The sequence below is a fragment of the Eschrichtius robustus genome, chromosome 1 (genome assembly GCF_028021215.1).
Source record: "Eschrichtius robustus isolate mEscRob2 chromosome 1, mEscRob2.pri, whole genome shotgun sequence".
Taxonomy (NCBI): Eukaryota; Metazoa; Chordata; class Mammalia; order Artiodactyla; family Eschrichtiidae; genus Eschrichtius; species Eschrichtius robustus.
In genome coordinates, this window is record NC_090824.1 from 134207828 (window position 1) to 134234406 (window position 26579).

The 26579-nt window shown below is 51.5% G+C and overlaps 1 protein-coding gene across 1 annotated transcript in view; it reads left to right on the top strand.

Annotated features, from left to right (window-relative positions):
* The first annotated feature begins 4450 nt into the window (after positions 1-4450).
* The window catches only part of CD276 (CD276 molecule), a 30765-nt gene continuing 8636 nt past the window's right edge, over positions 4451-26579 (top strand). Inside the window, exons 1-6 of the mRNA XM_068555175.1 lie at positions 4451-4678; positions 21103-21229; positions 23191-23538; positions 23722-24036; positions 24656-24994; positions 25178-25474. Coding sequence (XP_068411276.1) covers positions 21157-21229; positions 23191-23538; positions 23722-24036; positions 24656-24994; positions 25178-25474 — 1372 coding nt within the window. The 5' untranslated portion in view covers positions 4451-4678; positions 21103-21156. The remainder of the gene's footprint in view (positions 4679-21102; positions 21230-23190; positions 23539-23721; positions 24037-24655; positions 24995-25177; positions 25475-26579) is intronic.

Here is a 26579-nt window from a genome sequence, read left to right on the forward strand (position 1 = left end):
TTAGTACTTAAGGCTTAGCACCTGGATTGAGATTGGGATGTCTGGATTTCAAGAGGTTTATCCACTGTCTTCCTTACAAGGATCTCCACTGCCGACTTCAGATGCTGGACGCCTCGTTCTCCGTGCCTTATTCTTCCAGCTGGAACTCTTTGTCATCCTGTTATGTGCACTCTTCTCTGAGTCTGTCATAGGCCAAACCTAAGAGCAGGACTAGGGTGAGGGTGCCCTAAATGAGGCATCTATGATGCAAACTTGAAGAAGGTGCTCGCTCTCAGGGCCCTGCAAGTGCTAATAACTCAACTACTTTCACGTGATTAGAAGTCATTAGAAAAAACCCAACTCCCATCGTGATGACAGATTTCCCTTGGCATTATGGTGCAGTTTTTATGTTCTCATTTTGTTCTTTAATTCTGGCCCAACCCTCCTATTGCGAGGAGGACCCTGACCCTCCAGCAGCAGGATACAGGCTCTGAGATGGATTCCTAGGACTGGGAACATTGTAAGCCTGGGTTATGGAGAAAGAGGAGGCAAGGGGGAGGGGGCTGAATGGCTCCACCTGGGACAGATAATGAAGAAGGGATGGTGGGTCAGTTAGAGGTAGCTAGTTATACAAGACTGGTTAGGGGTTAGGGAGTGTTTTGTTACTTTGTAGTATGTGTGTGTGTGTGTGTTGGGGGTGAAGTGTTCCCAGATGATCCTCCCAGATTATTATTTTAATAATCATTTAATAATAAATGTTATTATTTTATTTTGCCAGCCAGAAGCTTCCAGCTGGAAGTATTTGGATCTAGACACCTGAAGTCTACTCCAACACTCAAGTACCAGAAATAAGAAACTTTCTAGCAGGAACCTGCAGTAGTCACTCTACACCATATTCAACTCTACACTGGATCCATTCATTCAGGGAAACAGAGTCGACATAGACAGTCTGGGCTGGCTGGGAGTGAGCGGGGCAGGTTGGGGGATGTGGCCTTGCCAAGACATCAAGGACTTGAGGCCTGAAAATGCAGACAACTCAGGAGGTGATTTGCAGCAACCAGCCTGAGTGGAGGTAGGCCAATGCCAAATACTGGTGTCACAGGGATCCTCAGAACAAATGCTCAAATTGGGCCTTAAACCCCAGTGCTACCAAGAATTGATTTTTCTTTCTTACAGACATGAAAGATTTTGAGTATTGTCCTTAGGTGAGGCATGTCAATGTCTCTAAGCTGCTTTCTGAAAGATGGACTGCTTAGCTGTTCTATAGAGCCGAAAACATCTGTATAGCCCCCACTTTAAAGCTAGGTTAAGGAATCCAGTTGCTGGATTTAAGAGTATTCAAACAGACGAGGGAGACACTTGTCCTTTTGTATGTCAAAGGAGGCCAAAGGAAATTGTCTTTGAATTTCACCATGAACTCAGAATTTCTGTCCTGGGGAGAGTAATAAGAGGGTCAGAACACCCCTTCCCTTTGCCAGAATGGTGGTCTGATGTTCCTTATAGGTAGCCTGGGGAGGACAAGACTATGAAGGGTCACCGTTCCTCCCTCATCAATCCTGAGTGAGCAATGGCAATTCGAGGGCCAGGCCAAGGGCTGGAAGCAATCCGGGGCCAGGGTGGCAGCTCCACAATGCCTTCAGGAACCAGGTTCCTTCTGACTTTCTCCTCTGCCACCCATACTTAGCTTTTGTCCTAATGGTTGCAAGATGGCTGCTTTACTGTCTGGTTTTGTGCCTGCACTTCAGGCACAAAGAGAAAAGGGAATGAAAGGCAAAAGGCAAGGCTCATGCCAGCTAAGCCTGCTCTTTTCTATTTTTTTAATTGTGGAAAAATAAACACAACATAAAATTTATCTTAGCCACTTTTAAGTGTATAGTTCAGTAGTAAGTGCATTCACATTGTTGTGCTATCAATCTCCAGTCTCCTTTCAGCAAAACCGAAACTCTGTACCCATTAAACAATAACTCCCCATTCTCCCTCTCCCAGTCCCTGGCAACCACCATTCTACATTCTCTCTCTCTGAATTTGACTACATTAGTACCTCATATAAGTGGAATCATACAATATTTGTCTTTCTGTGGCTGGCTTTCTTCACTTAGCATAATGTCCTCAAGGTTCATCCATGTTCTATCATGTGTCAGAATTTCCTTCCTTTTTAAGGCTGAATAATATTCCATTTTATTGATGGACACTTGCGTTGCTTCCACCTTTTGGCTATTGTGAATAATGCTGCTATGAATATGGGTGTACAAATATCTCTGAGACCCTAATTTCAATTCTTTTGGATACACCCAGAAGTAGAATTGTTGGATCCTATGGTAGTTCTATCTTTAGTTTTTTGAGGAACCACCATGATGTTTTCTATAGTGTCAACAATCTCCTTTAACAAAGGGCTTTCCCTGAAGCCCCAACCAGTGAATTTCACTTCCATCTCATTGGCCACATTAGTTCATGCGACTGCCTCTAGCTGCAGGGGAGTCTGAGGAAGACTGTATTTTCAATTAGGCATAGAACAAACATTCCCTGACCTGAGGAGATTCCTGTGTGCTGGGATGGTCTAGATGTTTGTGTCCAGGGCCAAATGTCTGAGTCGCAGCTGAGCCTGTCCTACAGACACTCTGCCTATCCCCTGCCCACAGTGTTTGCCCTTTCTGGGGGTATCAGCACCTTCTTAAGCCACTGCTTCCAGGAATGACAGCCAGTACTCATTTCCTTCCCTCCTGACCTGATCTCTCTAGCAATTATGATAAAGGTCTTCCCCAAGCCTCTGCCATAAACTATATACTATATAGTTTATGCTATAAACTACCCTGTGCTGTTCCTTCACTGTCCATCACGGCTGAATTGTGCCTTCCCTGCCAGACTGTTAGTCCTCTGGGACAGGACCTGTGTCACCACCTTGGGGCACAAAGCACAGGACTGACTCCTGGTCGAGGAAAGGAAAGCAAACTCCTCTAGATTAGTTCTAAGTCCTGCTGTGGGGCTCCTGGATCTCTCAGCTCAGGGGCCCCTCTCCCTGGGATGCTTCTCCCCCAGGTCTTGAGGCCTATTCAGGGCTACTCATCCTGAGAACTGTGAGGCCAGGGCCAGGCTGGACAGGGCTGGACAGAGCAGAGAGAAGCAGTGTGGATTGGAGGGAAGGCTGATGACCTGCAAGAACTCTGGACCAGATGGCCTGGCCTTGATCCCTCCACTCTCTGCCCCATCCCTAGGAGCAGTCACACAGACACAGCCGCTATCAAACTTACATTCAGAAACACATGTGCACTTAGATGCAGAGAGTTACTCACAGGTGTTCACAAATACACACACCCATGCCTCACTGCCACACACAAACACACTACAATTAAGTTTGAATTCAGCACTTACATTCAAGGGGGCAAATCTTGGTTCCTCCACTTAATGGTTGGATATCCTTAAGTAAGTTACCTATCTCCTTGTGTCTTAATTTCCTTATTTGTGAAAATGAGGATAATAATAGCAGTTACCTCATTGCATTGCTGGAAAGATGAAATGAGATAAAATGATAAAGAGCTTAAAACAGTGGCTGACACACAGAGATGAACATGTATCCATGCATGTTTCCTAAGCCCTCTCCCATATTGCTGCTGGCACTTGGTGGTGGGTCTGGCCGTAAGATAAATTGGAGTCCCTTTAATCTCTCTGAGCCTCAGTTTTCTCACCTGTAAAATGGGGATAATGTTATCTACATGGTCCAGCTGTTGTGAGGATTTAAAGAGGCCGCACATGGAAAGCTCCTAGCCTCTACCCTGGCCCACAGAAGCCTGCTACACTTTAGCTGTTGCTGTCTGTAACTAATGGAGAACAGGTCAGAGAACAGGTGCAGGGGCCGCATGTGCCGAGGCAGAGGCCTGACCCCCATCTCTCCCCAGGTTGGAGGTTCAAGCCTGACCCCCCTATCTCCTCCCAGGCTGGAACTCGTTCCTATAAAGACAGAGCCCCAGGTCATGGGGAGGGGGTTGGGGGCGTGTCAGAGCTGCTCCCCCTTTGGGGGCCTGGGGTGGCCACTAGCCTGGCATGGGGCTGGGGGCAGGGCTGGCCGGGTGGCCGGGGGTGGAAGGAAAAGGGGAAAACCAGCTAGGTGGAAATTACCCTGCGGTTGGCTCAGGCGCCCACGACACACTGTATTTATAGAGAGCTCCCAGCAGCTCTCAATGCCTCATAGTCGAATTAACCCTTTCCAGGCCACGGTACCAGCCTGGTGGTGGAGAACACTGGACTGGGGGTCAGACAGCCAGATCCGAGCTCCGGCTCTGCTGCCAGCGGCCTGGAGGGGGAGCCGGGGTGGTCAGTGACCATTCACCTGTCCCCCTAGCAGAAAATAAACTTCGGATCTTGGGAGGGTGGGACAGGGTGGGAGATGGGCAGAGATCAGACCAGCGCCCCTTTACGAGGGCCCCCGCGTGGGTCTGGACCCGGGTCAGGGGCGGGTCCCGGCCGGGTGCCCTGCCCAGCGGGCGGGCTCAGGCCTCTGCCCCAAACCTTCGCCGCGGGGCCAATCCTGCCTCTGGGGCGCACCCGGGCCGCCTTTCCGGGCCTGCAGCTTCCTCCAGCCCGCCCCGCCCCTCGGACTCCCGGGGACGCCCCCGGACCCCTTTCGCGCCCGGCCTCGCGGCGGCGGCGGCGACTCGGCAGCGCTCCGCCGCGTCCCCGAGTCCCGGGAGTCAGGCGCGGCGCGGTGAGTGCTTGCGTGGCGGGCTCGGCGCGCTTCCGGGCGGCCTTTGTTTGCGGCCGAGTCCTGCCCCGGGCTGCCGGGCAGCGTGCCTGCTGCAGGGCTGCTAGAGCGGGCGGTGAGCCCCGTCTCTCGCAGGGCGCCCCCACCCCAGCCCTCTCCCCGGGCCCGGGCTGTCCTCCGCGCGGGGAGCACGGTGAACCCCGGTTCTGGGTCCCGGAGGCGGCAGGGGGCTATCAGAGTCCAGCCCCGCCCCCAACCTTGCCTCCCCTCCCTGGCCGGCGGGGCCTGGGGCAGTGTGGGACCTGCCCTCCCTCGGGAAACCGCCGGAGGAGGCTGGGCGGGTGGCTGTGATCGCGGAGGCCCTGGGTGTGCAGGGGGAATAGAGGCAGATCTGTCATTGTGTTGATTCTGGAAAGCTTCACGAAGCCGCTAGCTGGAGCTAGGAGGGAAGTAGAGTCTCCCGGAGTCCCTGCAGAGGAAAACATCCTGACCTGACCACTAGTTCTGAGGAGGGGGAGGTGCCAGGGAGAGGAGGGCGAGGGGCTGGATCGGGGAGTGGGGGTCCATTCTGCCTGGCCCAGAAGGATGAAGTAGTGGGCCACTGGAGGGCTTCCACGGGCAGCAGTGGGCACGAGGGGACAGATTCTGAGAAGGATGGGCAGGGACAGCTGGCCTGGGTGAAGGGATGCATAGGTGTTGGGGGCTGGGAGGCAGAGCATGAGGGAGCAGGGGTGGGGCCATTTGGGCTTGGGAAGTCTCAGGGAGATGGTGGGTGGGGTAGGATGGAGAGGGGGTGGAGGAAAGGTAGGGACCCAGGGTGGGGACACACTAGAGGGGAGGGGATTGAATCCCAGTGTCCCAAGTCCTCTATTGCTGCTTAGCTAGCGAATTGGCAGGTTTGGGGGCCTAAGGCAGTGAAACGCCAGAAAAGGGGATTTCTTTCTAAGCCAAACCTGCCCTAATGAGAAATGTGTGATGGATGACTCAGATATGGGATCTATCATCGAGGAAAACATTAAGCAAATAGGAAGGCAAAAACCATTGGGGAGTTGGGAGGGTTTGTTTGACTTAATTGAGAAAAACTACCTTCAAATTGGATGTGGATAATTGTAAATAAGTCTGATTTCATCATTAAATGAAGGCCCTAGGTCCTTCTCTTACATGCTTGTCTTTAGCAGTTAGCTTCTATATTAGAAAGTAATGAAGCTGTTCTGTTTTTAAGAGAGTTCTTTATTTAGTTCAGCCTCCTCTCTGACTCCCTCTCGCCTCCCAGAAGTCCCTAGGAAATCTGATGCTGTGCAGCCTTCCTTATAGTTTGGGGGCCTGCACACAGGTGGGTGCTTTTGGAGGCTGAGAGAAATTGAAGTCTAAACTTGAATTTTAACTCTAAACATGTCCAATGGGTTGGGCTGATCTGAGTGGCACGGCTCTGAGGCTGTGGGTATGAGTGGTGGCTCATATTTCCAGCTCTTTTGGAAATGGGAATATTTTGGGTGAGTATATTCCCTGATATCTGGAGTTCCTGAGATTAAGCATTAACACTTACGTTAACCATTAAGCATGGAAATCTTTCTCCGCTGTATTACACATATCACAGTCTGACATCAGGATACTCCTGATGTCAGTGAAATTTTCCTTCATGACTTCAGATCAGCACTGTGAACATCAGTTTTTGCACTAAGGACTTGTATAGCAAGGGGACTCTTGAGGGAGTGAGCTTTGCACTAAGTGGCTTCAGTTGATGCTTGTATTGGTCCCATGACTGACTTTGGAATTCTTTTCTCTCTTCAATGACATCACTGGTGGTTTCTCCTGCCTGCTTTCAGTGAGCTTTCCAATTCATTCCAGACTCCTGTGTTCCAAGAAATCAGACAATCCAGCTTGTTAGAGATGGGAAGCCTACATTAAAGCAAGCCCTAGGATGAGAAGGGGTTCTGGGATTTGAGGACCACTTTTCCTTCCTGTCCTCAGCCCTCTGCACCTCTGTCTGGGCACCCGATGGAAGCAGGCTGGCTGAATGTCTGAGATACTCAGATGCCTGATAGCTGGGTCAGGTGCATGAATATTTGTGGAAAGGACAGTTATAGAAGTGTTGTCCCTTCTGTAGAGCCTGTGTCCTTATTCTGCTGAGGTTGACTTCTGAAAGTTCTGGTGGGAATTCCTCTATGCTTTTACTGTAACCTTCTACGGAGTCGTCAATCTTCATTCTTTGGAGTAGGATTTGGGTTTGATGCTGAGCTGAGCAATACTGTTTGGGGTCAGAGACTGAGTGTGATCATAGAGCTGTAAATTGGGATTCCACAGCACCCAAAGAGACTCCTAGAAAGTGTTGTAGAACAAGTGTCTGGCTTATTGCAGGCTGCTTCTTGGTTGGACATACAGGGCTTGTGCTATGTGAAGAAAAATGACCCAAATCCAAGCAGCCTCTGAGATTAACAGAGCCTGAACCCGTGGCCCTGAGTCACGGGGTCAGGGGAGGAGGAAGAAGGGCAGGCAGGATGATGTCACTGCCCATGAGCTTATCCTCTGAGTGGGTGGCCACTTCCATTGCTGTCCTTTTCCCACACCCCCAGGGCAGGAATGACAGGGAGGTCCACTGGCAAAAGAGGGAAGGCATAGTCAGGGCCTGGGGGAGGGCAAAGAGGGTGGGAACCGGTCCATGTGATCTTTGAGAGATTTCTTTTGGTCTCATTGGCTCAGAATGGATCAAACATCTGGGAGAGGGCCACGTGTGCTTTATGTATCCCTTGCCTGCCAACCCCAGTTCTGCCACCCCTGCAGTAAGAGATTCCAGATAGGTGCATTGAGTTTTCAGGTTTGGGGGCGTGGGGCTGTGCTGGATGCAGTCCTATGAGGTAGGGTATCATTAGCTCCATTGTATAGATGGGTAAACTGAGGCCCAGAAAGAAGTCCTGTGCCCAAAGACATGCAGTTGGCAAATTCTGGGGCTGGGATGCTGTCTCCCTCCAGAACTAGCTCTTTCTGCCACTCTGGAGGCAGACACAATCTTTACCCCTCATTCTGGAGCCTGATAAGATGTGCTAAGGGTCCCCACAGCAAGGCAGAGGATTCATGTGGGGAGCTGGGGAGAGGGCAGGGCTGACCTGGGTATCCCAGAGTAGTTGTCCTTGCAGCCCAGTTGGAACCATTGCTAAGAGTTCTTACTCTTCGAGAGGCCTGGTCCTCAGCACACTCGTGCCTTTCAGGAGTCCCTCTCACACCCTCCAGTTCTGCCCAGTGCTCCCAGCCAGCTGCCCCCATTCTTCCTCATTCTCTTTGTGGTCCAGAGAATGAAAGCCTCCTCCACACCCCTAATGTCTTTGGACCTTTGGCCTTCCTGAGGCTTAGGGAGGGTATGTTGGAGGGAACTCGCTGGGAGTGGAGTTTGAGAAACATCTTTTGTTGGGAACCTTGGAGCAGGGAGAGATACTACCTCTGGGAGGCAGGGCTCCCAGGTCACCCTAAGTCAGTGTAGGCTCCCAGGAACTGGGCCTCCCATGGGGGAGACACTGGAATGTGTGCTTATGGGGGAGGCCCTGTACTGGGGGATGTGGTGGCAGCAGGGGCAGTAGGGGCTTGAGCCCACTGGGAAGAGGAAGGGAGAGAGGACCACCAGGAATGAGCCAGACACAGAGATGGAGCCGAATTGTGATTTGCTGCTTTGGAGCTTGGGTGCTGATGGGGTCCTAGGAGCAAAGGGGGTCAGAGAAAGAGTACTGTTCCCAGGGACCTAGATGTATAGATGTATATAGCCTGTCAGAGGAGGCTCAGTGCAGAGGATCCCAGGAGGCCTTTTCCCCATGCCCATGGCAATAATAACAAAAGTAGTAATAATCGTTACCACTGTTTGAGTGCTAGGGGCTTTAAGTCCTCTGTGTATGTTATTTTATTCTTACAGCAGTTCTGTGGGGTAGGATTGTTACCCGCTTTTTAGGGATGTGGAATCAAATCTCAAAGAGGTTAAGTCATTTAAACTTGATCATGTGTCTAGCAAGGCTTCCGAGTTAGAATCTGAACCTAGGCCTGTCTGCTGTACCTGAGCTCATACTGTACCCTGGGGCAGGCAAGGCAACCTGATGATGCCATTTAACAGGTGAGGAATTGAGGCCCAGGGCCACTTGTGAGCAGGCCCTTAGTCACCTCTCATGGTGACTGATGACTGAGCGTGGCAGCCTACACTCGTTTCTCTAGGCTCAGATTCCCATCTCTGTGATGGGCATGGAAGTGGGCACTGGACAGGTGAACTCCAAGGAGCCTTCAAGCTCTGAGGACCGGTGGCGCCTGCTACACTCACGAGGAGGAATCCCTGGAGATCCAGGGGGGCTGGTGCTTAGGTGGAGAGGGGTCTGCAGCCTTGTTCTGCCAGGGTGAACCTCTTTCAGGGTAGAAACCTAAAGAATGTGAAGGCAGGGAGGTGTTTAGGTAGAACACATCTGAAGTAAGTGGACCCTTCCTTGAGTGAAGTCTGGAAAGGCTTCTGGAAGGGATGGGGTTTCCAGACATATCTAGGTAGGCACTTAACAGGACTCCGCAGAAGTTGGGTGAATGCAGATATGTGTGCCGCAGGCCTGCCAGGGCTTGACCTGGGATCCGCCCTCTGATTTGGTCTTATGCTCTCTCATGCCTTCCCTTCCTCTCTCCGCTCCCCTCCTTTGAATCCTTTTTTTCTGGCCAGACCTCTTCTGAGCTAGGTGTAGCTTTCACTTTTTCTCAGGGCTCTGTGTTTCTGATGGGGTGTGTGTGTGTGTGTGTACCTCCCGTGTACACCCACATGCGTATATAGCCTCTGCACACACTTCCAGTTCTGAGATGGTGTCACACTGCCTTGTCAAGTGGCTGTTGAACCCTGGAAGATGCAAACTCATTTTGTGGTGGCCCCTTAGCCAGAAGAGGGTGTGAGAGGCAGGCCAGCTGCTGTAGCAAAAGTCACCATGTTCTCAGATCTACTGAGATGTCTACATTCTCTCTGGTTTTGCCTCCTCCGGTTCTGATGCCCTGACTTCAGTGTGGAGAGGGTGCCTCGGTGGGGATGGTCTGGCTTGGGGAGGCCAGGGGCTCTGCTCTGTCCTGTTCTCCCTCTTCCTTGTTCTTCCTATAAGCCATAAGGGAAGCAAGCTGCGGATGCCAGCCCCACTCTGCCGGGCTGGCGCTGATGACACACTGCCGTCTTGACTCACACAGAAATCACTTTGAGAGGAAGAATTGATTTCTTCTCTTGGGTGGGATCACGGGGCTGGGGAGCAGTGCCCAGTGGACAGCCTTGAACTCCAAAGGCCCAAACTGACTCATTATCAGGAAAAAGGAAGGCCAACAGGATTCCCAGGGAACTCTGGAGATCCCCTCGACTCTTTCCCCAGACTCCATTTACAGAGCACCTATACTAACTAGGACAGTTTAGATAATTTTGCTCAGTTGAGTCCTATAATCATCCTATGAGGGTAGAGTTTAAATTCCTATTGCACAAATGAGCAAACTGAGACTCAGAGAGGATGTTTTCCCAAAGTCGCATGGCTAGGAAGTGGCAGAGTCTGGATTTGAACCTATATCTCCGACTCCAGAGTCATCTTCTAAAACACCAGGGCTCACTCCTTCCATGAAGCTTCTCGTGACCACACCAGCCCAGCATGTGATCGTGGTCATAGCACAGGAAGGAGACCAGGACCTTCCTTTGAGGGTTAAGGAGATGAAGACCCTGAGAGGCAATGGGCTTGCTCTAGGGAGCCTAGCAAGTCAGTGATAGAGCCTGGTCTAAAACCCACATAAATCTTTATGTTGCTCTTTTCCTTTTTCGTTTGTTAATACAAAAGAATTACATGCTCGTTGTCAAAGTTATAGAAGTACATCAACTAGAAGGTGGAAGTAGACCTTTACCTTCATCCCCATGCCCCAGAGTTGGGTTTACTATCACACTTCCAGACCCATTTTCTATATACAAACATTCATCCATCCATCTCTCTATCTATCTAAACACACAGGCATTCATTCATTCATTCATTCATTCATTCATTGAACAGTGCTTTGAACACTCATTATGTGCCAAGCCTTTGGTAGAACTAAGGATCCAATAGTAAATAAAGCAGACGTGGTTCCTGCTCAGGGAGGTCCCAGCATGACACGAGGTAAACAAACTGCAACGCAGAACAGGGACATCCTTACAGTGGCAGACCTCCAACCCAGCTTTTCTGCCAAGGTGACCCTCAGGATGTCATCCAGGAAGAAGGAACTGTGTTTGCAAAAACCCTGTGAGGTAGGGAAGAGGGTCTCATTGTAAGAGACCCTGATGAGAGGTCAGTGGGAGGAGGTGAGGCTGGGGAGGTGGGCAGGGCTGGACCAGGCAGGGCCCTGTATGCCATGGAGGAGCTGATTAGATATTGAAAGTGATGACATGATGCACTTTTGTTTTTACAGCAGTTTTTCTGGTTGCTGTGTAGAGTCTAGATGGGAGTATAGAGCTGGGTTGGGGGACAAGAGAGAAAGTGGGGGACCGGTGAGGAGGCTTTTGTAGTCTTGCAGGCAAGAGATGATGGCGACTTGGCAGACCAGAGAGAGAAGCAGAGGTGGAGGGGAATAGAGAGAGTAAAGATATATCGGGTTGCCAAACTTTTTCTGTAAAGGGCCAGAAAGTAAATAGTTTAGGCTTTGTTGACTATTGCAACTACTCAGTTCTACTGTTGTAGTGGAAAAGCAGCCACAGACAATATGTGAATGAATGAAGTGTGGCTGTGTGCCGATGAAACTTTATTTACGGATACTGAAATTTGAATTTCATGTGATTTCCATGTGTCATGAAATAGTCTTCTTCTTTTGATTTTCTAACCATTTAAAAAGGTAAACCTTGTCTTAACTGGTGAACTGAACAAAAGCAGGTGGTAAGCTGGATTTGGTGCTGGGGCTGTAGCTTGCAGACCCTTGAGATATATTTTGGGCTCAGGGATGGCTGTTCTTGGTGACGGATTGTAAGGGTGTGAGAAATCAGGTTTCTGGCTTGATCAGAGGGGGTGGAAGATGGTGCCTTTACGAAGTGGGAAGGGCTGGGGAGGAACAGGTTTGGGGAAGAAATCAAGAGTTTGAAGAGGGACATGTTAAGAGGGAGATGCCTGTGAGTCATTGGAACACAGATATTTAGGAGACAGTTGGGTTTAAGTTTGGAGCTCAGATGAGAGGTGTGGACTTGGAGAAGTAAATCTGGGAGTTGCCAGCATATAAATGATATTTAAAGCCATGGGAGTGGATGAAATCATCTAGGAAAAAATAGTAGAGAGAATTAAGGAGAGGGCCTAGGAGCAAGTTCCAGGGGGTTCAGTGCCAGAGAAGGAAGGGCCTGCACTGAAATATAGGAGACGGAGTGAGAGGTAGGTGACTAGATCTGGGACCATGGGACCATTTATTAATATAGAAATTAGGTCATATAACTCACAATATTCTTTATTCACATGACCTATGTCATGGGCTTATTTCCATGTAAGTACACCTTCTTTTGAAAGGCGGTATGCTATTCCATTATATAGATGCACCATCATTAATGTACCAGTTCCCTGTAGTTTTCCATTTTTGCTGCTGCCTGGGTATCTTTGAGAATGGAGCTAGTGTTTCTGTAAACCAGTCCCTGCCAACTATGGCCCCTGGGCCAAATCTTTTGCCGCTTGTTTTTGTATAGCCCAGAAGCTAAGAATGGTTTTTACATTTCTAATGGTTGAAAAAAAAAATCATGTGATTCATGAAAATTATATGCAATTCAGTTCCGAGCGTCCATAAATAAAGTTCTATTGGAACACAGCTCTGCTCATGCATTTATGCACTGTCTCTGGCTGCTCTCCTGCTGTAAGGGCAGAGTCGAGCACTTGTGACAGATATGGGAGGGCCTGCAAAGCCTAAAACATTTGCTATCTGGACCTTCACAGAAGAAATTTGCTGACCCCTGCCTGACTCGATGCTACATCCAGAACCAGCAGTAGGTCCTACACACAGGCTGAGCAGGGTATTTTGAGCATATCCGGGAGGACACGGTCTAGAGAAAAAATTCTTTGATGCCCGAAATTCTGCCATCAGCTCTTATTTTGAGTAAACCATTGCCCTTTTAAAATGTCATCCTTTAAAATTCAAACCTCCTCTGCAAGGTTAACATTACATATGCATCAGTTAATCAAAGGTTGGGCCTACCTATGGCAACAATATTACTCCTCTACTTAAAACCCTTTCTTTCTTATCACCTACAAGCTAAATCCAAACATGACCTCCTGTTCCAGCCCTGGCTTGCCCTTTAGCTTCTCCTCCTCCTGTGACCACCATCTTACATCTCCTGTCTGCCGACATGGAAGGGCCTGCATTCCTCCAGCCTCCCATGCTGCTTCCTACCTCACTGCCTTTGCCTGGGTTTCTCCCAGTGCCTGGAATGGCCTTTCCCAGCCTGACCACCTGGGGAGCTTCAGGTCAATCTTAAGGGTTCACCTTTAGGGTTATCATGTCTCTGAGGTACCTCCAAGTGGTCCTCACTGTATCTTAAATAGTACACTGTACTGAACTGCAGTGATTTCTTGCACTCCCCTATTGTAATGCAGGCTCCTTGAGGACAGAGACTGGCTTAGTCCTCTCTCTGTCCCCATTGCCTGCCTAACAGGCCCTCAGTGAAGAGTTAAGTGAATAGCTAAATACACGAATGAATGTATATTCAAGGACTCCTTCGGCTGTAGATAATAGAAACCTGGCTCAAACTGGCTTAAGGAAAAAAATAAAGATTACTCATGTATCTGGGCAGTCTAGTCTAGCAGCTTGCTTCAGGCCTAGGAGCTGAAATGTTGTTTTCGGGGCTCAGTATCCCTCCTGCCTTCACCTCTGCCTCTGTGTTTGGATCAATTCTTTAGGTTATTGCTAGCTGATAGATTCATTGCCAACAGCCCCAGACCACATCCTTCTTAGCAACCTCAACAAGAAAGAGTGTTGGGCTTCCCTGGTGGCGCAGTGGTTCAGGGTCCGCCTGCCAGTGCAGGGGACGCGGGTTCGAGCCCTGGTCCAGGAAGATCCCACATGCCGCGGAGCGGCTGGGCCTGTGTGCCACAACTACTGATCCCGCGTGCCGCAACTACTGAAGCCCACGCGCCTAGACCCCGTGCTGCACAATGAGAGAAGCCACCGCAATGAGAAGCCCGCGCACCGCAGCAAAGAGTAGCCCCCACTCGCCGCAACTAGAGAAAGCCCGCGAGCAGCGGCGAAGACCCAACACAGCCAAAAATAAATAAAGTAAATAAATAAATTACCAAAAAAAAAAGTTTAAAAAAAAAAAAAAAAAAGAGTGTTTTCTGAGAGGGCGAGCAGCAGAGCCCTGGGAGGTCTTTGATTGGGTGTGGCTTGGCTCACAGGCTCATTCCCAAGCAGATCACTGAGTGGGGGCAGGGCAGGCATTCTCCAGTAAGCTGGGTCTGGTCACACGCTGAGGCCTGAGGCTGGGGATGAGCCCCACCAGCACCAGATGGAATGGGTTCCCTGCAGGAAAGTGGAGCCCTGTTATCACCAGGAGCCAGCCTAGAACGAGGGAGGGGCACTCTAGAAGAAAGGATGAGGAACAAAATAAGAGTATCAAGACTGACTAGTGGGGCTTCCCTGGTGGCGCAGTGGTTGAGAATCTGCCTGCCAATGCAGGGGACACGGGTTCGAGCCCTGGTCTGGGAAGATTCCACATGCCGTGGAGCAACTAGGCCCGTGAGCCACAACTACTGAGCCTGCGCGTCTGGAGCTTGTGCTCTGCAACAAGAGAGGCCATGATAGTGAGAGGCCCGCACACCGAGAAAGCCCTCGCACAGAAACGAAGACCCAACACAGCCATAAATAAATAAATAAATAAATAATTTAAAAAAAAAAAAAAGACTGACTAGTGAAGGCAGAGAAGGTCTGCGCAGCATCTGTTTTGCTTCTGTATCAAGGAAAGAAGGGACAGAAGCTGTTAAGAAGGAACCGAAGTTCAGGCCAGGAGTGGAGGTGATAATCTGCTTTAAATGGATTTGTCTTCTGGCCCCTAGGATTGCGGAGTGAATTTGGAGATAAGATCTCTGAGAAGCTATCAGGGATATTTCAGGACAACTGGGGTAGATGGGGTGGGGGGAGCGGGAAGGTGTGGGTCGCAGCATTCCAGTTTCCCACTGTGTACAGAATCAATCCAGGGTCCCTAACTGACCCCTGAGCACCTCCCTTGCCTCTCATCTCCTGACTGCCTCTCCTCGGAGTCCCCGTCTTCCCAGAATATGCTGTGGGTGCTTGCTCCTCCCTGTGACTTTGCTGGTGCTGCCCCCTGTGCCAGACAGCTGAAATGTCTCCTCCTCTATGAGGTCCAACTAAACCTCCCCACTCCTCCATGAAGTGCTTGACCCTCCATTCCCGTAATGCCGGCTATAAACCTGCATCATGTTTGTTGTGTGAATTGATAAATGAATGCTGGAAGACCTAAGATGGGCAAATAACCAGTTTTATGGGGAATAAGGTAGATTACGGGAAGAACAGATTGGTAACCTTAATCCCTGACAAAACCCTGGAACTAATTGTCAATTGAGCACTTGAGGAAGAGTCCAGCTTCTTCAAATGAGCCTTTTTTCTGGTTCTTCTCCACTTGAGTGGTCCCCGCCAGAAGCGGTGACACTTTGGGGATGAGATAGATGGGCTGCTGGGTGAGTGGCAGCACAAGTAGGAAAACTTGTAACCCCAAAGCCCTGAATAGTGGATGGACGTTGATCCTGGGGCAGACCCTAGTGCTGTAGGGCTTTCCTGTTCCTGTCCTCTCCCTGAGGACCTTGATGACACAAGAAACAAAGTGGGGAGAGGAGGGCAACCTTTTTAGATAAATTCATTTGTTCTCTTCTTCATCCACCAAAAAATTATTGAGCACCTTCTATGCACCAGGTACTGTCAAAACAGTACTTCAAAAACGGCATCGTTACATAACATCGTGGCATGGTTACATAACACTGTGACTGCACTTAATGCCACCAAACTGTACACTTAAAAATAGTTAAAATGGGAATTCCCTGGCGGTCAAGTTGTTAGGACTACACGCTTTCACTGCCGAGGGCCCAGGTTCGATCCCTGGTTGGGGAACTAAGATCCCACAAGCCATGGGGTGAGGCAAAAAAGAAGAAAAAAAGGTTCAAATGGTAAACTTCATGTTGTGTGTATTTTGCCATAATTAAAAAAAATATATCATGGCAGTTGGAGTGAGGGACTCAGCTTAACTGGATGAAATGTAATTGTAACAAATGAAACATCCTATAAAGCTCCACCCCTTCCCTGAAGTTTTCAGAAGAGGATGGCAGAGATGTGGATCTGCAGCAATGTGAGCAAATGCCTGCTGGTTGTTGGCCACAGATTTGACAGTCTATTATTTTGGGTTGTTTTGGTGAAAAATGTGGCATGGCTGCCCAGTATGACCTCTACCAGGGAGAGGAAGATCTAATACTTGCAGGGCTGTTATAAGGGAGGGGGCAGACTCGTTCTGCATGCTCCAAGGGGTCGAATGAGGAATGATATGGGCTGACAGACTTCGGCTCAGTAAAAGGTAGAGCTTTCCACCAATGAGAGCTGCTCAAAAGCCAGTGGATTTCTTTGGGAGGTAGTGGGTGCCCGTCACTAGAGGGAGCACACAGAGGTTGTGGGAGTGGCCAGAGAAAGGTTCCCCGTTCTGCGACCTGACCATTAACTTCTGCATCTTCTTCAGGATTTGTTGCGGGGGGTGGGGGGCCTCTTCTCATTCCATGAGCTCCCTCAGTGATCCCAACTTTGGCTTCCATGAACAGCTCCCCCGTCCTGTTCTGAGTTCCAGCTCTGCGTGTCCAGGAATCCATCAGACATTTTGTCATGGGTGATCCATTCCAAGCCCAATCAGAATTGTTCTTCCCCCTCATTTCCAGGTCTCCCCATCTTCTATGTGTAACACACGCACCCATTGGTTGAAGCCGTCGGTACATCCTTGGCTCTTTCAGCCCCTCGCATACAAACAATCCCTAAGACCAGTCATGTCTACCCTTGAAATATCTCCTAAGCTGTGCCCAGGTATCATTAAGTGACTCTGATGAGATAGTGTTCAGTTCATGTTTTGAAACACCTATTTTAGATGTGGTTTCCTTTTGCTGCTCTGAGCAGTAGCAATTTTCACGGGGTGGGAAGAGGGGGAAGAGAAGGCGGGAGAGGAAGGGAGGGATGAGTCCCTAAATTAGTCACTTCAGATGCTGTAAGAAAGATCCAAAATAACGGTGACGCTAGAATAGATGCTTATTCTCACCCAAGTGACAGTCCGGGTATGTCCAGGGCTGATACTGCAGCCACTCAGGGGCCTTCTGTCCTGCTGTTCTGCAGTCCCCAGGGTGTTGCCTTTGGCAGCATGGTCCTAGATTGCTCACCACGTCTGTGTTCCAGCCAGTGGGAAGGGGGAGGAGAAGAGAGAGGGTATGCTCCTTCTCTTTAAAGGCATGCCCCAGAAGTTGTACACATCAGTTCCTCCCACATCCTATTAACCAGAAAATGATCACATGGCCATACCCTGCTGCAAGGCAGGCTGGGATCTGTAGTCTTTAGCCAAGAGGCCCTATGCCTCTTGTTTTGCCTAACAAAATATTCTACAGAAGAGGAAGAGAATAGATGTAAGGGGAACACTAGTGGTTTCTACCACAGTCATTTTGTACATTTCAGTGTGACCTGCATGGCAGTTAATTGGCTGGACCTTAAGGATAGAGTACATGAAGGCTTAACGTACTAATGACGTTCCATTAGCATCCAGTAAAGCGTTTTTTCTTTTATAGATGGGAAAATTGAGCTCAGAGACGGGAAGTCACCTATTAAGACTGCACAGCAAAGTGTCAGAACTGGGACTAGAACCCAAACTTTGGGCTCACTTTTTACTGTTGCAAAGAGATCTGGCTGAGAGGCAGACAAGCAGTGCCAAGAGGACAGGTCTCCTGGGGCTGGGGAGAGACCACCTTTCCCAGCCTGTCTACCTGGGGAGCTGCTCATCATTTGTCAGCACTCACCTTTAGGGTTATCATATCTCTGAGGTGCCTCCAAATAGCCCTCACTGTATCTTAAACAGTACTCTGTACGGAGCTGCGGTGATTTCTGTGCACTTCCCTATTGATGCAGGACAGACGCAGCTTAGTCCTATCTGTTCCCAGTGCCTGCCTACCAGGCACTTGGTGAATAGTTAAGTCAATAACTAAATACACAAATGAATGTATATTCAAGGACTCCTTCAATTGCAGGTAATAGAAACTTAGCTCAAACTGGCCTGAGGGGGGAAAAAAATGATTGGCTCAAGTATCTGGGCAGTCTAGGTGTGCAGCTTGCTTCAGGCATAGCTGGATCCAGAGGCTTAACTGCTGTTTTCAGAAGTGTGCTTCTATCCTATGCTGGCTAGCAAAGATTGGCACTGGTTATGTGGCTTGACCCTTCTTGCCCTCTCTGTGGGAAATGTTGTCCAAGCAGCCCCTGCAGGAATTTGGAAGAGGCAGGGGGTTAAGAGAATATGGGGTGCTACTGGTGGTCATGGTAGGGGCAAGGAGTTCCTCTTGGATATCCCCAGGTCCAGGGCATCTTGATATAGAGCCCAGCCTCAGCCCTTGATTTTTGGTTTTGGCTTTATGGGGGTACATCTTGGGTCATCTCTTGGGAGCTTCCCTGTGGCTCCACCTCTGCTGAGGTTGGATGCACTTACTGTACCCTCAGGCCAAGGGTGGCCTGGCTCCCTCACTCCTGCTCCTCTGGGAAAGCCAAGGCACCCTGTGGTCTTTCCTGGCAGGGTTCCGTGGAGTTCCCACATTCGGCTGGAACTGGGGTTGACGAGGGGGAAGGAGGAGGAGGAGGAAGAACCGGCTGCTGACTCACTGGGAGGGGCTGTACATGCTGGCTCCAGGGCAGGTCCTGCCTGGGGATGACAATTCCCCTTTGTAGAAAAGGTGGGCAACGTGGTATGAATGCAGCGTGAGGTCTGTGTGTCTCCATGGGGCTCTGTGTACTGGGCAGCCCATCTGTCCCACTGGTCACAGGCCATGCGCCCATTCCCTGGCAACATCGTGTCTCTGAGATGTGTTCCTCCCTCCTGCCCTCAGCTCTGGGAGCCCAGCTATCGGGGTGGGAGTCTCTTGGTGTCCTCGGTTCTGGTCTGTCAAGGGCCTCTCCCCAGGGAAAGCATGAGAGTGGGAACTTCCCTGAGTCCAGAGTCTAGGAAGGGAGTTGAAGGGAGCAAATCCAATGCCCACCCCTGGGAACCTCTCATCCTCCCTCTGGAGGGAAGGACAGCTCGGCCCTTGGGGAACCTGATAGGTCTGGTCGGAAGAGAGGTGCTCCCTGACCTCCCCACATTCGTGGAGGTGGCAGGCAGTCCCAAGCGACCCTGGCAAGTACAACCCAGTGGCAGGAATTAGCTTGATGGATGAAGGAGAGGTCACAAGAAAGGTCTCGAGTGCCAGGCAGAGGAGTGTGGGTTTACTCCTGCGGTAAATAGGGAACCATGAGAGGTCCCTGTGGGGGAAGGATGTGAGCAGATTCCTGCCTCAGGTCCTAAGAGGAGACATGTAAAGTGTGGGGTTGTCAGGGACGGACTGGAGGGTCTCAGGAGGATCACAGGAGTGCTGGTCGCACAGGTCAGGGTGGGAGACGGTGGGCATGGGCAGCAGTGGGAAGGGTGAGGGAGGCCCAGGAAGGACAGGCCTTGGTTCTGTCTGGGGGTGAAAGAAAGGAAGGGAGACTTGGAATCTGGGAGCTTCTTAACCTTAGTCCCTGTGATTCCTTCAGTGGGCAGGCAAGCATGGCAGGCCGCTGCCTGCCAGCACTTCCTCTGGGCTGTGGTGGCCCTTGTAGGCAGGATGTGGCGCCCGCCAAGGGTGATTTTATGAATGGAGCGCGAAGGCTGCTGACTCAGCAGGCGGCAAGGCTTTGAGGCCGCCAGGTTTGGACCGGAAGTGTCTGGGAAGGAAGTGGCTGCTCAGGGCTTCCCCGCCACGGACAGCTGGGGGTGGAGGATGGGCTGGGCAGGATGCACCCGGCTTGGCTAAGGGACTCCCTCAGCTCAGCTGCTGGGTGTGTGTGTATGGGGTGGGGAGTGGGGTGCTAGGCTGGGATTGGGAGGGTTGAGGCTGGGTGCCTGTGACTGGAATTGATGCTAATGGCTGTTGATGACATTTGCTCCCTGGAAGGGCAGAGAGGTGTGTCAGGAGGTGGGGAACTCAAACCCTTCTCATCTGTGCTCGCTGGCAAATTACATCACATTAACGAAGTCCCCTCCCTTATCTGGGCTTTAATTTTTTTCTTCTTGCAGAATGGGACCAAGTAAGGCAGCCCGGCTCCCTGGGTGGTTTGGAGAATGTGAAACCTTTTATATTTTTGTGAAATCGTGTTGGATAGCATGAATCGACCCTGGTGACGTGGTTTGGTCAGGAGGTGGCACGAACAATCAGGCAGCAGCTGTGGGACACAGGGAGAAGGGGGACAGCTTGGTGGGGCTGGGGGCGGGCAGGAGGGCAGCGAGGACCAGGAGCAGGGCTGGACCCAGGGAGGTCTGGGCCTCCCTGGCTCAGGTCTGACGTATATCACAGAAATACCTCACTCGGTCCTGACTCCGCTTGGGGGGTCAGCCCCAGTCCAGGCCTCGTCCATTTCTGATCTGTCTTGGGCACTCAATACACACAAGTTAAACTAGCCAGTGTCCTTTCCCTTCAGCCCCGTACTCATATACCAGGCTGCCTTCTAGAAGTCTCACCTGGAAGTTCCTGCACAAACACTGCTCACTGTACGTGCCCTACACTGAACCCTTCCACATTCTCTGTCTCCGTGAGTGCCCCACCTGGTCACTGGGCTCAAAACCACAGACACCCTGACTGCTCCCTCTCTCTCTCCCCTGTCCTACCATGCTGTCACTTTCCCCCAGACCTGCTTTGTCTCTTCTGTCCAGCTCTTCTCATTTATCCTGCACATGCTGTCAGAGTAATCTTTAGGAACCACAGCTCTGACCATATCCTTTCCTCTATTCCAGAACCTTCAGTGGCTCCCAGCTGCCTTTAGGATAAACTTCCAACCTCTTAGCCAATCTCTAAGTCTTATTCTCCCCGACTAGCTGTTGTCTTGAGCCAATCCGTGTACATCCTTGGCCTGAGCAGGCAGACTTGCCTTGCCGCCTTGCCTCTCCTTCCTTTTGCTTGCATACTAACATCTTAGAAGGGGTGGGTCCCAGCTGCCCCCTGCCCTGCTCCCCTGGTCCAGCCTCCCCAGTGACTCACTTCCCTCCTGCCAGCATCTCTCAAAATATCCCTCAGCAGGGAGCCTTGTGCGGGTGTAGGAGGGAGGACCTCCCAGCGGGCAGTTGCAGCCTTCCACCAAGTTGGTCCAGGGGAGAAGAGGTGAGAGAGGGCCTGGGGAGGACATTTTGTGACAAAGGCCTCACTTCCTCTTCCTCGCAGGCAGGGGCAGCCTTCCACCACGGAGAGCCCAGCTGTCAGCTGCCTCACGGGAAGATGCTGTGTGGACCAGGCAGCACGGGTATGCGTGTGGCCACTGCCCTGGGAGTGCTGTGGTTCTGCCTCGCAGGTGAGGGGAGCAGAGTGGGGCCTGGAGGTGGGGGAGGAGGGGACCACTCCCACCAAGTCTCTCTGTCTAGCAGGGCTGGGGAGGTTTTGGCTAACCTCCTCCCAATCTCCTCTCTGCCCTATCCACCTCGTTCCTGCCTCTGGGATCCAACAGGCAACTTACTTTACATTTTTAGCCTCTGTTTTCTCTTTGGTAAAATGGTAATGTGAGCACTAAATGTGATAGCGCTGTTTCTCGAACAAACTGTATGTGTGCTTCCTCCCCAGGGCCTTTGCACATACTGTTCCCTCTGCCTGAAACTTTCTGCCCCTGAATGTCTGCATGACTTGATCCCTTATTTCATTCAAGCCTTTGCTCAAATGCCACCTTCCCCAGGCTTTCCTGGCTACCTGTATAAAATAGCTCATCTTCCCTCCCCTTCCCCGACCTTACTTCATGCTTCTTCCCAACATTTATCTCTACCTGACGTATTATATGTTTGCTTGCTTATTGCCTGCTCTGCTCAAAGAGCAGGATGTATCCCCAGGGCCAAGACTGATGCCAGCCACATAGCAGGTGTGTAAATCTTCCCACACAGTTCTTGGCACAGAGTTAGCATTCAATAATGGCAGCTACTTTAATAACAGCATCATCATAATTCAAATCCTAATCAGTTTCTGCTCTTAGGGAGAGTTTGCCTTCTCCCGCCAAGGGGAAGACAAAGTTGAGTGTCTGGTGCCATCTGGTGGTCGGAAAGAGGAAGCACCGCTTTACCCAGAGCTATTGATTCTTTGATTTCTTTAGACAAAGGGCTTTGTCTGGGTGATTCCTCCGGTTTCATCCCCCAAATGCCCGATACAAGGGGCACCCTGTTGGTCTCCAACTGGAGAGGGGCACCTGGCATTGTGGCAAGAGATCCAATGCCCACTTAAGACCTTTAGAGATCACTACACACTGCAAAGATGATGATACCCACTCCCTGTATGTTATTCATGATGAAAATACTAACTATAAAATGCTATTTTTCTAAGTGTGAGAAACCTTTAATGAGTGCAGTATTCAGTTAGCTTTGTTTCGAGACTGTTTGATCTTCACACTTTTTGAGTGTGCCTGCTTTGCTGATGCCCAAATCACACAATCTAACCATTACCCAAGAATGGCAGTGCCAGGCTAGGGGACACATCTCACCAAAAGAAAAGCTATCAGGAACCCCTACTTAACTTTCCAGGGCTCTAAAAGAAGAGCTGGACTGGAGGCAGAGGTGACTGGGTGGGAGGCTGCAGGGTAAATCCACAGGATAGAGGGCAGGGGTAGGAGCGGGGGAACCTGCCCCACCGGGCTTGTCTCTGGTTATGTCATACTCTTTTTTCATTCCCTTTCAATCTCAGCTTAATATCTCTTTATGGAGAAAGTGGCTCACCACCATATTTAAATGCATGGGTATTCTTTCTTTCTTGCATAAAAACTAATCATGTGTATTTAGGAAAAGAAAAATGAAAAAGCACTTGTGATTCTTTCTCATCCAGAGAAAACCACTAATAACATTTTGGTGCATACTTTTTTAAGACTCCCTTTTTACAATTTATAAAGATAATATATATTTGGGAAATGCAACCAGCACAGACAGGTGTAAAATACCTGCCAGAGTTTCGAAAAGCTACCTCCTTGCTTTCTATCCATTGGCTTGCTTTCTTCCTTCATACCCCTAATCACATACTAATAAGAATTTGTGTGCTAGTTTGTCCCTCTCTCCCACTAAAACGTAAGCTCTGTAGAGGTGTGACCTTGGTGTTGTTCTCCGTGGCATTCCTAACTCTTACCCCTGGCATAGCGGGTGCTTACTATATTCCTGCTGATTGAATTAGAACCAAAGGTAATAAACTCTTAGGCCTTAAAAAAAAAGGGGGGGGGGTGGTGGACAGGGGAGGCCCGGAGTGTCCCGTCCCCTCCTCACCGTCCCACCCCACCAACCCCATCCCCAGGCGCCGCAGTGGAAGTCTGGATCCCTGAAGACCCCGTGGTGGCCCTCGTGGGCACTGACGCCACCCTGCGCTGCTCCTTCTCGCCCGAGCCCGGCTTCAGCCTGGCACAGCTCAACCTCATCTGGCAGCTGACAGACACCAAACAGCTGGTGCACAGCTTCGCCGAGGGCCGCGACCAGGGCAGCGCCTATGCCAATCGCACTGCGCTCTTCCCAGACCTGCTGGCTCAGGGCAACGCGTCCCTGAGGCTGCAGCGCGTGCGCGTGGCTGATGAGGGCAGCTTCACCTGCTTTCTGAACATCCGGGACTTTGGCAGCGGCAGCGCTGCGGTCAGCCTGCAGGTGGCAGGTGAGAGCCGCGAAAGGGGGGTGCCCTCCCTTTGGCACACCCCTCATACTTCCCGCAGCCCCTTTACCCACTGCCCCAGGGCTGACCCGTGTCCTCACAGCCCCAGGCACCTTTCCCCTCCACTGTGTCCCGCTGCCCTTGCCTTACCTTGACCTCTGCCCTCTACCCTCTGCTCCCCTCCAGCCCCCTACTCAAAGCCCAGCCTGACCCTGGAGCCCAACAAGGACCTGCGGCCCGGGGACACGGTGACCATCACGTGCTCCAGCTACCGGGGTTACCCCGAGGCCGAAGTGTTCTGGCAGGATGGGCAGGGTGCGCCCTTGACCGGCAACGTAACCACGTCGCAGACGGCTAAGGAGCAGGGCTTGTTCGACGTGCGCAGTGTCCTGAGGGTGGTGTTGGGCGCTAATGGCACCTACAGCTGCCTGGTGCGCAACCCCGTGCTGCAGCAGGACGCTCATGGCTCTGTCACCATTACACCGCATAGAAGCCCCACAGGTTTTTGTTTTGTTTTCTTAAATGTCCCCCTGGGGGTGGGGGTGGTCCTGTGTGCAGGGGTCACGGTATCTGAATCTAGCTCCATACCTTCAGTCTCCCGGAACAGTGAGATGCCTAATAATAATAACGGAAAAGATAAACAGGGTGCATAGGCGGCAATCTAACCGTGGTGGGAGTGGGTGAGGGTGATGACTACAGGTCCTCTCAGCTCTCTGGGTCCCCTGACTCCAGGGCTCTGGAAACCTCTGGAGAGAATGGAGAAGCATTCAGATCTCAGAAGAGAGCGGAAGGATAGGAGAGGGAAATGGATCCTGGCGGAAAGGGGAGTTTTGCTAGGGCTGGAGGCAGCTCCAGGCCGGGTACCCCCCCCACCCCCACCCCCCACCCCCGGGGATGGACCTTCTCAGGCCAAGGCCAAACTGCTGTGATTCTTGTCAGAAGACTAGGGAGACTCCACGTCTGGAAGTGCTGAGACTTAATCTGTTTTTAGGTCTGGGGAGAAAATGGGAAGATGGAACGGGACTCGGGGGTTGATGGAGGAGGAGCAGGGTGCTGTGGGGTGGTAGCCCAGAGTGTCGGCGCCCCTCCTCACTGCCTGCCACTCCAACCTCGCCCTCAGGCGCTGTGGAAGTCCAGGTTCCCGAAGACCCCGTGGTAGCCCTCGTGGGCACTGACGCCACCCTGCGCTGCTCCTTCTCGCCCGAGCCCGGCTTCAGCCTGGCACAGCTCAACCTCATCTGGCAGCTGACAGACACCAAACAGCTGGTGCACAGCTTCGCCGAGGGCCGCGACCAGGGTAGCGCCTATGCCAATCGCACTGCGCTCTTCCCAGACCTGCTGGCTCAGGGCAACGCGTCCCTGAGGCTGCAGCGCGTGCGCGTGGCTGATGAGGGCAGCTTCACCTGCTTCGTGAGCATCCGGGACTTCGGCAGCGCCGCGGTCAGCCTGCAGGTGGCAGGTGAGAGCCGCGAAAGGGGGGTGCCCTCCCTTTTGCACACCCCTCATACTTACGTCAGCTCCTTTACCCACTGCCCCAGTGCTAACCCGAGTCCTCACAGCCCCAGGCACCTTTCCCCTCCACTGTGTCCCGCTGCCCTTGCCTTACCTTGACCTCTGCCCTCTACCCTCTGCTCTCCTCCAGCCCCCTACTCAAAGCCCAGCATGACCCTGGAGCCCAACAAGGACCTGCGGCCCGGGGACACGGTGACCATCACGTGCTCCAGCTACCGGGGTTACCCCGAGGCCGAAGTGTTCTGGCAGGATGGGCAGGGTGCGCCCTTGACCGGCAACGTAACCACGTCGCAGATGGCTAACGAGCAGGGCTTGTTCGACGTGCGCAGTGTCCTGAGGGTGGTGTTGGGCGCTAATGGCACCTACAGCTGCCTGGTGCGCAACCCTGTGCTGCAGCAGGACGCTCATGGCTCTGTCACCATCACAGGTAGGGGCAGACGAACAGCTGGGGAAGGATAGAGGGGACCATTGCCTTTTATCTCGACCCTGAGCTGGAATTTAGGTAGGCTTGGGTGGTCAGAAGACTTAAAACATTTTCATATATTTCAGGTGTTTCAAACTCTCCCCCAAGAAGTCCTTAAGGGACTTGCTTTATCGAGCTGATAGGAATCATTTGTAGTGTTTGCCCTTCTAAGAGTGTCTTAGGTGGTACTTGTGCTTCTTGTACAGGGGACTGAGTACCTGCCTGGATCTGGAGGTGTGGGCGGGAGTTCTGGAGCAGCCACAAGGCATAGCTCTGGAGTGCTTCCCTACGGTAACCTCTCCAAGTGCTGGGAAGGTGTTGCTACATCACCATCTGATGCTGGGCACCATCTGACTGCGAGGCCCTGAGAGACAGCTGGGCCTCTCCAGGTGGCCATACCCCTCACCCCATCAATGTCAGCTCTCCTGATGGAGTTGAGCGGGACCCAGGCAGCCTTTGGAACAGCCGGGCTCTCTCTGCTGCCCCCATGTGGTCAAACACTAGATCAACACTGCCCCTTTGGCAGTTGCCTCAATCTCTGGTTTTGGGGTCCTAGCCCAGACACACTTCCCTTCCTTTAGTGCCCACCTGAGTGGGCACCCCTCTGTGAAGAGGGCTCAGGCCCACACTCAGGCCAGGGGAGGCAGTCTTCATCCTTGTTTGGACCTCATTCTGGCTCCTCTGTCCCTCCTCATGGGCTAACTAAGCTTTCCCAGGGGTCTCCCTGCATTCTCTGGGGTCAGGACAGCAGGTTCTGTCCATCTGGTTCTCCTATTTTCTCTTCCATGACTTCCACCCGACCCGCAGCCCATGCAAGTCCCGATCCCCCTGGTGGCCAGTTTCTGCATAAGCCTCAGGATTCACAGACTTATTCCTATCTTCCTGTTCCCCCCACTTACATGGACATTACGTGGCCTTCACTTCTGCAAGCTCAGAGGCAGTGCCCATCACACTTGCCTTCTAGGAATTCAGGCTCATTCCTCCTTCTCTTTTAGGGTTTTCCTTCTGGCAAGGCTGTGTTCCCTCTGCCCACCCCCTCCCCAAGATTGATCCCACCCTCTTTCTGGAG